The sequence below is a fragment of the Chrysochloris asiatica genome, unplaced genomic scaffold, assembly GCF_000296735.1.
Source record: "Chrysochloris asiatica unplaced genomic scaffold, ChrAsi1.0 scaffold00056, whole genome shotgun sequence".
In the NCBI taxonomy this organism is placed as follows: domain Eukaryota; kingdom Metazoa; phylum Chordata; class Mammalia; order Afrosoricida; family Chrysochloridae; genus Chrysochloris; species Chrysochloris asiatica.
The window spans coordinates 7,462,023-7,474,354 of NW_006408574.1; the positions used below are offsets into that span (position 1 = coordinate 7,462,023).

Below are 12,332 nucleotides of genomic sequence, written 5' to 3' on the forward strand. Positions count from 1 at the left end.
GGGAAAGGTGTGGGGCTGGAGGCAGGAGCGCTTGCTGGGTTGCTGTAGTTAGTTTCGTGGAAACCAGCTATGGTGAGTTCCAAGCTGACTCATGGTGAACTCACATGCGTGTCAGCATAGAACAGCTCTCCAGGGCTTGCTATTAACTGTGGCCTTTGGAAATTTGTTGCCACACCTTTCTTTGGAGGTACCTCTGGATGGACTGAAGCCTCCACCCTTTTGGGGAGTAGCGTAGCACACTCATCACTTGTTCCCCGGGAACTCTTAGACGTCAGATCCAAAAGGAACCAAGGCCAGGTGTCAGATTCTGGTCACTTAAAGGGACTTGCTTTTCAATGTCTCAGAGGAACCTCGTCTTTCCTGGCAGGATCTTTATATAAACTGGATTTCCCAGGTGGGGTTACTATGTGAGATCATGATGATGATGAAGAGGATGATAATAAAAGATACATGAATGGGGCACCAGTCATGTTTGTTCATGGAGTAACAGGATTCCCAGTGCCCTGGGATAAAAGTGGAACCTGTGACACAGGCAAGGGGGTTGGCTTGACCCAGCCTCACTGGACGGCCTTCTGCTGGTCTGGCTGAATCCCAGTGACCCACTCAGAAGTCCAAGGAGCAGTAGGGTAGTCTTCCCTGCATGTTGCTTCTCGGGGGAGATTTTTAAAGAACTGGCTAAGCAGAGAGTTGAGGGTTCTGCCCTAATGGAAGCTGGGAGTCGGAGCTTTCTAGACACTGAGAAATGCAAACCATTTCTTTGAGGGGCTACCACAGGCAGATTGCTTTATTACGTCTCACAGATGGTGGCTTCTTTAACAAGAAATTTAAACCCACTTACGGTTTGTGGCAGACCTGTAACTCTATGTTGTTAAGTGTCATTGAGTCAGTTTTGACTCATAGCGACCCTATATAGGGTTTCCAAGGAGTGGCTGGTGAGTTTGGACTGCCGCTTTTGTGGCTAACAGTCCAGTGCTGATCCGGTTTGGTTTTGGTAATATTTATGGGAAGAAATTACCAACGCTTTTCTTCTCTGGTGCTGTTGGGGGATTTGAACCTCTCACCTTTTGGTTAGCAGGCAAATGCTTAACCGCGCCAGGATTCCGGGCAAGTCTGCAGCCTCCATTTTTCCAACGGCGTGTGCTCACGTCATGTCTCTGTGCCACGTTTTGGTGGTTGTCACACTTTTTTGTAATGCTTTCGGAAAGACTACCGTATAGTGTAGACATAACTTTTCTATGCACTGCGAAGCCCCAGAAATCACGTCACTCACATTGCTGGGATATTTGCTTTACTGTGGTAGTCTGGAACTGAAGCCGTTTATTACAGGTAAGCATAAGTCTGCAAGATCTCCTAGGCTCCTTCTATGTTTTCTAGGACAGGGATTTGTTATTAAATGATAGAGAGTCGATTTTGAGTCAGAAAGACACTATTGCACAGAATGAAACTGCCCTCATTGGCTTTTCTAGGTTGTCACTTTCATGGGTGATTCCCGGTGTGGTGCTGTAGGGATCAGCACTGGACTGCTAACCTCAAGGTTAGTGGTTCAAACCCACCAGCCACTCCTTGGAAACCCTATGCAGGGTTGCTGTGAGTCAGAACCCACTCGATGGCAAGTAACAGCAGTGATCGCTGTAGGAATCAATGGAACTGCTCCGTAGAGTTTTCTAGTTCCCTGTAACCCTATTACAGGTTACTTGTAATAGTGGTCCTAGAAATGCTATCTAGGGTTGGAATGAGTCCGGATTGATATCTAGGGTTGGAATGAGTCTGGATTGACTCAATGGCAGTGGTTTGGTTTGGTTTTGGTAATATTTATGGGAAGAAATTACCAACACTTTTCTTCTCTGGAGCTGTTAGGGGGTTTGAACCTCTCACCTTTTGGCTAGCAGGCAAGCGCTTAATCACTGCACTCTCAGGGTTCCTCTCAAGATACGTTGTTAGATGCCGTTGAGTCGGTCCTGACCCATAGCAACCCTATAAACAGAACGAACCACCACCCAGCCCTGCACTGACCTTTTAATTACTGCCACACTAGAGGCCATTAGAGCTGTTACGGTGCTAATCCATCTTGCCGGGGGTCGCCCTCTTTTTCACAGACTGCCCACTTTATATCAAGATGTTGTTTTTGTTGTTTGCCATGGAGTTGGTGTCCACTCATAGCGACCCTGCAGAGGGTTTCCAAGGAGCGGCTGGTGGGTTTGAACCTCCAACCTTGTGTTAGCAGTTCAGTGCTGATCCTACGGCGCCACATCAGAACTCCGTATCAAGATATAGGGGATATTAACTAACACGGTTTCAAGTGCAGACAGCCTGGAAGCAAGTGGGTTGTTGTTGTTATAAAGTGCTGTTGAGTCAGTTCTGACCCATAGCAACCCTGTATAGGGTGTCCAAGGAGCAGCTGGTGAGCTTGAACTGCCAACCTTGCAGTTCAAATGGCTTTGCAGTCTGCCGCATTAACCCACAGCGCCACACCGGGAAGCAACTGGGTAGCTGGTAGTTTATAAAGAGAACAGAGCCAAAAGAACCTGGTCACAGAGGTGGACTTCAGGGTGTCCCCTCATCCCAGGCATCTGCATATTGTGTATAATGACCTCAGGCTCTGCTGGGAAAGAGTCCCAAGTACACTTTAAAGGCGGAATGCTGAGCAGTTTCTTTGGGAACCCTTTCCAGACCATCAAAGTAATGAAATTGAAAGGACAGAGCCACGGTTGTCTGGTCACACACATGTGAAACTTACTTCACTCATACCCTAATGAGTACAACCCTGAGTGCATTTTCTGGATGCTTCCCAAATCACATGGCTTCATTTTTTCCCATCCAGATAGAATTCCTACATCTCCATCATCAGATCTCTGTCCTTGTCGATGTTAGGTGCTATCAAGTCCGCTCCGACTCATGGTAAGCCTGTATACGGTTTCTGAGGATCCGCTGTTGGTTTGAACCACCACCGACCTTCTGGTTAGCAGTCTAGTGCTTATCCTACAGGGCCACACTAGGACTCCTCTTTGTTCTTAAAGGGAATTTATTTTATGACCTACTGATTGTGTTTCTAGTTAAAGTCGTCAGGAGAAAATGAAGCTATGTACAGGCTGAGGCCCTGTGGGAGAGGGGGCTGTAGATTTTCAGGTCTGTAGGTGGCACAGATAGTTTGCACTGTTAACCTCAGGGTTGGCAGTTCAAACTCACCCAGCGGAAGAAACATTTGGTGGGCTGCTTCTGTAAAATGAGAGCCAGGAAAACCCTACGGAGGAGTTCCGCTCCGTCACCTAAGGTAGCCACGATTTGGATTCTAATCACCAGCAACTGGTTGAGGTTTTCTCCGTTTGTTTGTTTGGGCTGCGGATGGAGGAGGAAAGGAAGTAGATCTTTTGAACAGAATCAGCCATTCCTGCTATGAAGGATTTTTGAGCAGATGGTGTTTTTGGAGTGTCCCCAAATCTCAGATTTCAGTCGGCAGATGGATAACTTTACCTGATATATGTACAGATAGGTATGTAGGTATGTGTGTATGCATTTGAATTGGCATTTAGGACAAGCGAAAGTAAGGCAAAAAAAATTTTTTTAATTTGATATTATACTTAAATTATTAATTATGTCCTTTTTCCTTTTTTAAAGTATAATTGCTTGTAAGCATCCTACTAATAGTCCTGGACTGCTAACCACAAGGTTAGTGTTCAAACCCACCAGCCACTCCTTGGATGACCTATACAGGGTCACTGTGAGTTGGAATGACTTGATGACACTTAACACTTTAGGATTCATTGGGTGGTGTGAACGGGTAAACGTTAGGTGACTAACTGAAAGGCTGGTAGTTCAAACCCAGCCCACTTAGACACCTCAGAACGTAGGTCTGGCAGTCCACTTCCAAGAGGGGATGGTCAGACTCTGCTGGTTAATGCGCTGGACTGCAAAGTCAGTGTGAACCTTAAAGTTGGCGGTTCAAGTTCACCAGCTGCTGCTCATGGTCAGAACCGGCTCGACGGCACTCAACAACAATACCCGCTTACCTGGCGGTACCCATGTTTTCATGTTTGCATCCATTTCCTTACATTACGCACGGGCGCAGACGATCTTGGTTGGGGTGGTGGTCAGCCTCAAACTGGTGCCGTTCAGTTGATTCTAACTCACAGTGGCCTGCTAGCAGAACCCAGGCTGCTCTAGGATGCTTCCAAAGCTGTAAATCTTTGTACGAGCAGACGGTCACATCTCTTTCTCCCACAGAGCCACTGATGGGGTCAAAGTGCCGATCTTCTGGTGCGTGTCCGAGTGCTTAAGCCACTGTACCACCAGGGATTCTGCAGACCTCCTCCCAACTTCTCATTCACCAAAGGGGGGGTATCATCATGCCTACCTGAGGAGGAAACTTTTGCTCGTGGGATTGCCTGAGAGGGGCTTCAAATAAATGTGTGGGGAAACTTTCTGTTATATTTCGATCCCATTTTCCTGGGAATTTAGGAGAATTTCTGCTACGATAGTCCTACGAAGCATCAGGTCCACTTCTCACAGAAGGTGCCCTGTCGCCTGCCGGCTCCACTCAAACCTCACCCTTTGTCTTCTGTTGATCCCATTTTCGGTTTTCGAGATGAAAGTACAATTTACAAAAACAAGAGATTTGGAAAAAGAGTTTTATTTTTGTTGATTTTGTTCTTCTGTGTGGTTTTGTTTGGCGCAGGGAGAGATGTTGGAGCTGATGGTAGAAAGGAGAAGCTATATTATCACTTAACTTTGTCACTGCTGTCACTTGCGCCTGAGCAGGGCTCTGTGCTCTGAAGCACAGAAATTCTGTGTTGATAAGACTCAGGCAGGCCCCAGGGCTGATGAGTAGCTTGCATCAGACAATCTACCTAAAGGTGCTGGAGAAAGATGAGGCTTACTGCTCCCTGGAAGGTTTATAGCCTCGGACACCCTACGCATTGTCGCCGTGGGTCAGAACCGACTCAACGACACTTAACAACAGCAATAGTTGACCTAAAGGAGTCAGTTCTGGGGTGGCTCTGTAGGGTCACTATTGGACTTCTAACCACAAAGTTGGTGGTTCCAACTTAGAAGCTGCTTCTTGGAAACCTTATACAGGGTCACTGTGAGTCGGAACTGATTTGATGACACTTAGTAACAAGTGGCCTAAAAGGTCAGCGGTTCCAACTCATCTCCTGGCACCAGGGAAAAGAAATCTGGCCATCTGGTGCTATAAAAATGACAGTCCAGGAAACCAGGCCAGCTCTGTAACACATGGGCTCCCTAGGATTCAGGGCTCTTTCACCGTCCACAGGCTTGGTTTTAAAGATTCATAGAGATGCGTGTTTGTTCCTGTGTCTTAAAGTCAGTCAAAGTGGTGTTTCCAGTTAGGTCCCTGAGCTGGGCTGGAGCTCACATACTGGGTAGATGCCGTGACCCCTAGGGTGAAGTCTGGAGGAAAAGCAGAAAGGATTTGGGGGTGCCTCTGACAAGTAAGGTGAAATTGTTGGAGAGGGGGGAGGAGAGTTGGTTGGAGATAACAGGAGAATGTAATTGTGCCTTCCTTGTGAAGCTCTGAGGGGAGGTCTTATCTTTTCCCAGACCACAAGCATCTGGTAGATAGGACTCAACTCCACACAGGCTGATGGCCTCCCCAGGCCGCCTGGGTGCCTGGCAGCAAACTGAAGGAATACCTAGTTTTTACATGTTGGACATGCTAAATGATGACCAGTGTGTCCACTCCCTAAGCCAAAACCCCGCTCACTGCCTTTGAGTCAACTCCACTCAGAACGACTCCAGGACAGAGTTTCTCTTGTGTGCCATCAACTTGGTTCTGACTCACAGCGTCCCTTTATTTCCGAGCCTTACAATTAGCAGCAGAGAGCCTTTTATTAAGGGCTCTGGTGGCGTAGTGGTTACAAATCGGGCTGCAAACCTCAGGGACAGCAGTTCGAAACTACCAGCTGTTCTGTGGGAGCAAGATGAGGCTTTCTACTCCCGTAAAGATTTACAGCCTTGGAAACCCTGTACAGGGTCACTATGAGTCAGAACCGACTCCACGGTATACAACAACAACCACCACCTCTAAAACCTACAATAAAAAATACAAAAGAAATGCATTTTTCTCCAAGGTTCTTTTTTTTCCCCACCTTGTCAATCCTTGGAATTCGGGTTACATATTGCCTCAAGATATCTTAGCTAGTTCTACAACTTGTGGAATGTTTTACCTAATTCCAGAAGCAAGGAAAGGAAAAAAAAAATAAAAGGTTAAAGCCCAGACACCACCACACACACAACACACAGTCTTCTTTAAGTCGTTTATTCTAATTCTTCACATTCCGCCTGTCACAGTGTCTGCCTTTAGCTCTCACTGCCTTACCTGTGAGCCCATTTGTTAATGGTGCTCATTAGAAAGTGAATAAATGTGTCCAAAGTTTCAAAATGCATGTCTTTAAATGGTTAATTATGAAGTCTCTCCAGAGTGTGTAGACTATATTATTTCTGTTACCATCGAATCATTTTAATTTTTCTTAGGAAGATTATAGGACATACTTGGGAAAATGTCTGTTGGTGGTTAAAACATCTTTTTATTGAGATTTTTTTAATTCACTCATTTATCTGGTGTGTTGTTGTTGTTAGGTGTCATCGAGTCGGTACCGATTCATAGTGACCGTATATACAGCCACTGCCCAGTCCTGGACATTTATCTGGTAGCTTAGTAATAATGTAAAAAGCAAGTAATCGTAACACTTATTTTAGGTCCATACCTAGCAATGAATTTAAGCTCTGGAAATTTAATATAGAAAATCATTTTAAATTAACTTATGAAATGCATTTTAATAAGCTTGGTCATTACATATCCTTTTATTCTGATATCATAAGAAAAAATACTCTCTTCACTCCTAAGGAAGGCTCATTTTGATGAGATGGAATGAGTTTCTCCCCTTCTACCCCACTCAGAATGTTTTTAGAAATCTAGCCTAATATGTAGTTTTTTAAAAAATGGAAGTTCCTAAGATTCACTGATTAAGCCCAAAATGTGCTTGTCATAAGAGAGGCTTAAAAAAATTGGTGGAAAAATTCCATTATCTTTGAAGTCCATTTTCCCACCAACTTTTTGAAGCCCGGTGAGGCATTATGTAAGATAATGCACTGGACCGCAAAGCTGGTTTGAACTGCAAGGTCGGCGGTTCAAAACAACCAGCCACTCCTCGGAAATCCTACACAGGATTGCTATGAGTGGGAGCCGACTTGGTGGCACTAAATAACAACAGTGTAAGTCATGGACTCCTGGTGTGGTGCTATAGGATAAGTACTGGGACTGTGAGCCACAAGGTCGGTGATTCAAACCCACAAGCTGCTTCTTGGAAACCCTATGTAGGGTCCCTGTGAGTTGGAACCAAATAGACAGCAGTTAGCTGTAAGTCATGAGCCAGAAATACTAGAGTCCTGTTGATTCCCAGCTCGCGATATTTGTGCAGCACCCGTTCCAAACGCAGGGCTCGCCTCCTCTTGGATGGAAGCATAGCTGAAAGGGCCTTTGGGTTTGCATGGTGTGATTGGAGAACCACACTCAAATCTCATCTGCTGTGTGCCTCCTGCCTTTTTTGAACTTCGAACCCACTGATACTTCTTTTTAAAAACCCAAGGTGGAGCTGCATTAAAAGCTGGCAGGCCGTTCCTTACTCCATTTATTACTTAAGAAGTCAGTTTCTCCCACTTTCTCCAATGTTCATTAGTCGGTGCCATTTCCTATGGGGACAAATGCCGTATCTTTTGTTGTTGTTGTTGTTAACCTTTTCTTCCTTTAATCTTTTTCCTTTTTTGTTCTTACCCACCCCCCGTTTTGTTTTTACTTTTCCTTTCCCTTTTTGTTTTCCATTTAACTTGTTCATTTTCCTTTCTCTTTTTTCTTGCTTTTCTCTTTCCTTGCTCTCCTTCCCCCCACATTCTTCCTTCTTTTATCATTTCCTTTGTCTTTTATGTTCTCTTTTTTTCCTTGACCTTCCCTCTTTCCCCATCATCCTTCCTTCTCCTGCCCTCACTTAATTAGTGCTCCCCCCGCCACCCCTGCACCCTCGGTGTTCCTCTAACTGTCCGTGTCATTCGTTCTGTCTTGCAGGCCCAGGGCCTGAGATGAGTGGCACAAGCACCCCGCAGAAGCTGCCCACACCCGCGCCCAGTGGCCGGCCATCGCCTGCGCCCCCTGCCGCCGCGCAGCCCCCGGCCGCTGCCGTGCCAGGACCATCGGCGCCGCAGGCTCCCGGGCAGCCTTCGCCCATCCTGCAGCTGCAGCAGAAACAAAGCCGCATCAGCCCCATCCAGAAGCCTCAAGGTCTGGACCCCGTGGAGATACTGCAGGAGCGCGAATACAGGTCAGGGCGCCTGCGCTGCGGCTTGTGGGGGAGAGGGAGGGGCGGGGCCTGCGGGGTTCTAGCAAATTCCAGAGAGCCAGACGATCCGGTGACAACAAAGTCTACTTGTCGTTGGGCAAGGGGAAGGCCTAAGGGAAGTTCGCAGAGCGGTAAAGTCCCGCTACTGTGAGTGGTTTTCCAAAGGTGGCTTTAGGGGAGGATGCATTCTCATATTCCATGGACTCTACTGGGGTTCGATCCCAGCCATGGCTTCTCATGTACACCCATCACTCATCATGTTAGTGGAGGTTTGTACATTGCTATGAGTCGGTACCGACTCCATGGCACCTAACAACAACAACAACAATGATGCTGAACTGGTCTGGCAGAGTTTCCAGACAAAGACTAGGAAGAAAGGCCTGGTGATCTACTTCCAAATATTAGCCACTGAAAAACAGATGCATCACGGAGATCCATCCTCACCTGCTCATGGGGTGGCTCAGGGCGAGGCATTTCGTTCTGTTGTGTTTGTGGTCATCCTGTGTCGGGGCTGAATAGAGGGGCAGCCGGCAACAAGGCGGTAGCTTTGGTTTCCACTCATTCCGTCAGAAAATACGCATCCACCCCCGTGACCAACCGGGCACTGTGTCAGGCGCTGGGACTCCAAGATCAATAGGCTAGCTTGGAATTCATACAGATTCAGTAAATGAATCTCACACTTAGATGATGGGGTGCTTTTTCACATTTGTCCGTTTGTGACTTTGCATAAGGACCTGGGGGGGCGGTTATTGTGTATCATGGGCAGAATCAACCTCACCACCTAAAGCATGCTGAGTGTCATGGAGTGTGTTTGTCTTGTGGGGTTTTACCTTGCAGCGCATAGAGACATGTTCAGGGGTGTCTTGCATGATCCCACTTCGTTTATTGCAACATGAACATGGTAAGACCTCAAACTCTACCTGTAGAACTGGAGTAACAGGGTCCCACCAAGTTAACCCACTGTCATTTAGTCCGTCTCCATTCACAGTGACTCTCTGTAGGGTTTCAGAGACTGTAAATGTCTATAGGGGCAGACAGCTTTCTCCCACAGATTGGCTAGTGGGTTTGAATTCCCAACCTTAAAGTGAGGAGCTCAATGCCTAAGCCATAGCCCACGAAGACACCTAGGGTCAACTTAGTCCATTTGTTAAAGTCCATATCTCTACCCTTCCGACTTGTACCTTCAACGAGCAGTCTCGTGAGGAAGGCTTGTCCAGTTGGTCATCCTGGGAAGCTGTGGTCTGAGGTGGGAGAACAGGGGAGAGTCTGGGACAAGCTCACTCTCCGGAGAAGGTCACAGATCAACTGACAGAGTCTTTCTGCCTTCACCTTGCTCTCCTTGGAATATTTTGGGGTTTTTATGTGGTTCAGTTCCTCTAGAGGAGCCCTGGTGGTCCTGGGGTTAAGGCATGGCCTACTGACTGCAGGGTAGACTGTTCAAACCAACTAGAAACCCTAGAGGAAAAAGATGAGACTGTCTGCTTTCATATAGATATACAGTTTCAGCAAACCGTATATAGGGCAGGCGGAAGTCCAAATCGACTCGGTGGCAGTGGTTTTTATGTATTACATTTAAGGGAGCTGTTTTAATGATCTAATGCTGCTATCACAGAACACCACCAGGGGATAGCATCGATAAACAGCAATTTATTCTCTCATAGTTTACGGGACTAGCAGTCCCAATTCAGAGTGCTGCCTCTGGGTAAAGTCTTCGTCTCTTTTAGCATCTGTGGGCCCAGCAGTCCTTGGCGATCTCCCTGGGTTTTGTTGTCCATTTTCCCCTGAATCTAGAGCTTCACGGGGCACAGACCCCAGTCCACAGGGCAGACTCCACTCCTGCTTGGAAGTCGTAGGTCCCCTTTTTTCTGCTCAAGTCTTTCTCTTTTTATCTCTTATAAGATAAAGGTGTGTTGGAGTGTATGCTGTTCTGATTCGGAAAGCTATGCCCTAGAGTTTCAAATACCAGCAAGGTCATCTATGGTGGACATCCATCAGTGTGGTGTCTGGACTAAGACAGGCTAGAAAGGAAGAGAGGTGAACCGCTTCTGAATGTTTAGCCACTGAAAATCTTATGACCATAGCAGCAGATGTTCAAGCCGGATTCAGAAGAGGACATGGAACAAGGGACATCATTGCTGATGCCCGATGGATCTTGACAGAAAGCAGAGAATACCAGAAAGATGTTGACCCGTGCTTTATTGACTACACAAAGGCTTTCGATTATGTGGATCATGACAAGCTATGGACAAGCTATAACTATTCCAGAACACTTAATTGTGCTCATGAGGAATCTGTACCTGGATCAAGAAGCAATTGTTCAAACAGAACAGGGGAACACTGAATGGTTTAAAATTTAAAAAAGTGTGCGACAGGGTTGTAGTCTTTGACCATACTTATTCAACCTGTATGCTGAGCAAATGATCCGAGAAGCTGGGTTCTGTGAAGAGAAATATGGCATCAGGATTGGAGGAAGACTCATTAACAACCTGCGATATGCAGATGATACAATCTTGCTTGCTGAAAATAAAGAGGACTTAAAATACTTACTAATGAAGAGTAAAGATCATAGCCTTCAGTATGGATTGCATCCCAATGTAAAGAAAACAAAAATCCTCACCATTGGACCAATAAACAACATTCTTATCAACAGAGAAAAGATTGAAGTTGTCAAGGACTTCATTCTTCTTGGATCAACTATCAACATTCATGGAAGCAGCAGTCAAGAAATGAAGGACGTATTGTATTAGGCAAATCTGCTGCACAAGACTTTTTTAAAGTGTTGAAGAGCAAAGATGTCAGCTTGAGATCTAAGGTGTGCCTGACCCAAGCCATGGTATTTTATATATATTATATAACTTCATATGCATGTGAAAGCTGGACAGTGAATAAGGCAGATGGTAGAAAAATTGATGCTTTTGAGTTATGGTGTTGGAGGAGAATATTGAAAGTACCATGGACTTCCAAAAGAACCAACAGATCTGTGTTGGAAGAAGTATAGTCAGAGTGCTCCTTGGAGGCCGAATGGCCAAACTTCATCTCTCATATTTTGGACATATTGTCAGGAGGGCCCAGTCAATGGAGAAGGATATCGTGTTTGGCAAGGTGGAGGTTCAGCAAAAAACAGGAAGACCCCCAGTGAGATGGATTGGCAAAGTGGAAGCATCAGTGGGCTCAAGTGTGGCAACAATTGTGAGGTTGGCCCAGGACTGGGCAGTGTTTTGTTCTGTTGTGCATAGGGTCACTATGAGTCAGTACCGACTCGATGGCACCTAACAACAACAACATAGCAGCAGAACATTGTTGAATTTAGTGTCAGAAGATAGAAACATTACGAACAACACCGGAATATTGTCAGATATAGTGATGGAAGATGAGCCTCTCAGGTTGGGAGGCACTCAAAACTGACTGGGAAAGAGCTGGCTCCCCAAAGTAGAGTTGATCGTGATGATGCACATGGAGTAGAACTTTCAAGACCTTCACTATTGATGGACTCAACTAAAAATGAGGAATATAAGAAGTATAAATCTAGGAAAATTGAAAGTCATCAGAAATGGAATGGAACTCATAATGATCAGTATGCTAGGCATTAGACGAAATGGACTAGCTTTGGGGCATTTTGAACTTGAAAATGGTAAGATTTACTTTGCAATGAGTGACACATTGAAAAGGAACGGCATCACATTCATCATCAAAAAGAACTTTTTAAAAAAAGATTTGTCTTGAAGTACAACACTGTCTACTTCTTGAAGCGGTTGAACATCAACCATTTCCTTTTGGTACAGTGACTCTGTGTATTCCTTCCATCTTCTCTTGAAGCTTTCTGCATCATTCAATAATTTGCCCAGAGAATCTTTTAATAATGAAAGTTGAGGCTTGAATTTTTTCTTCAGTTCCAGCTTGAGAAATGCTGAGCGTGTTCTTCCTTTTTGGTTTTCTGATTCCAGATCTTTGCACATTTTGTTGTAATATTTGGCTTTATCTTTC

The 12,332-nt window shown here is 45.6% G+C and overlaps 1 protein-coding gene across 3 annotated transcripts in view; it reads left to right on the forward strand.

Moving 5' to 3' along the window:
- The window catches only part of SMARCA2 (SWI/SNF related, matrix associated, actin dependent regulator of chromatin, subfamily a, member 2), a 225,739-nt gene that overhangs the window by 20,495 nt on the left and 192,912 nt on the right, over positions 1-12,332 (forward strand). For all 3 annotated transcript variants that reach the window (XM_006863737.1, XM_006863738.1, XM_006863739.1), the window contains exon 4: positions 8,078-8,330. In XM_006863737.1, the coding sequence (XP_006863799.1) occupies positions 8,078-8,330 (253 nt within the window). The remainder of the gene's footprint in view (positions 1-8,077; positions 8,331-12,332) is intronic.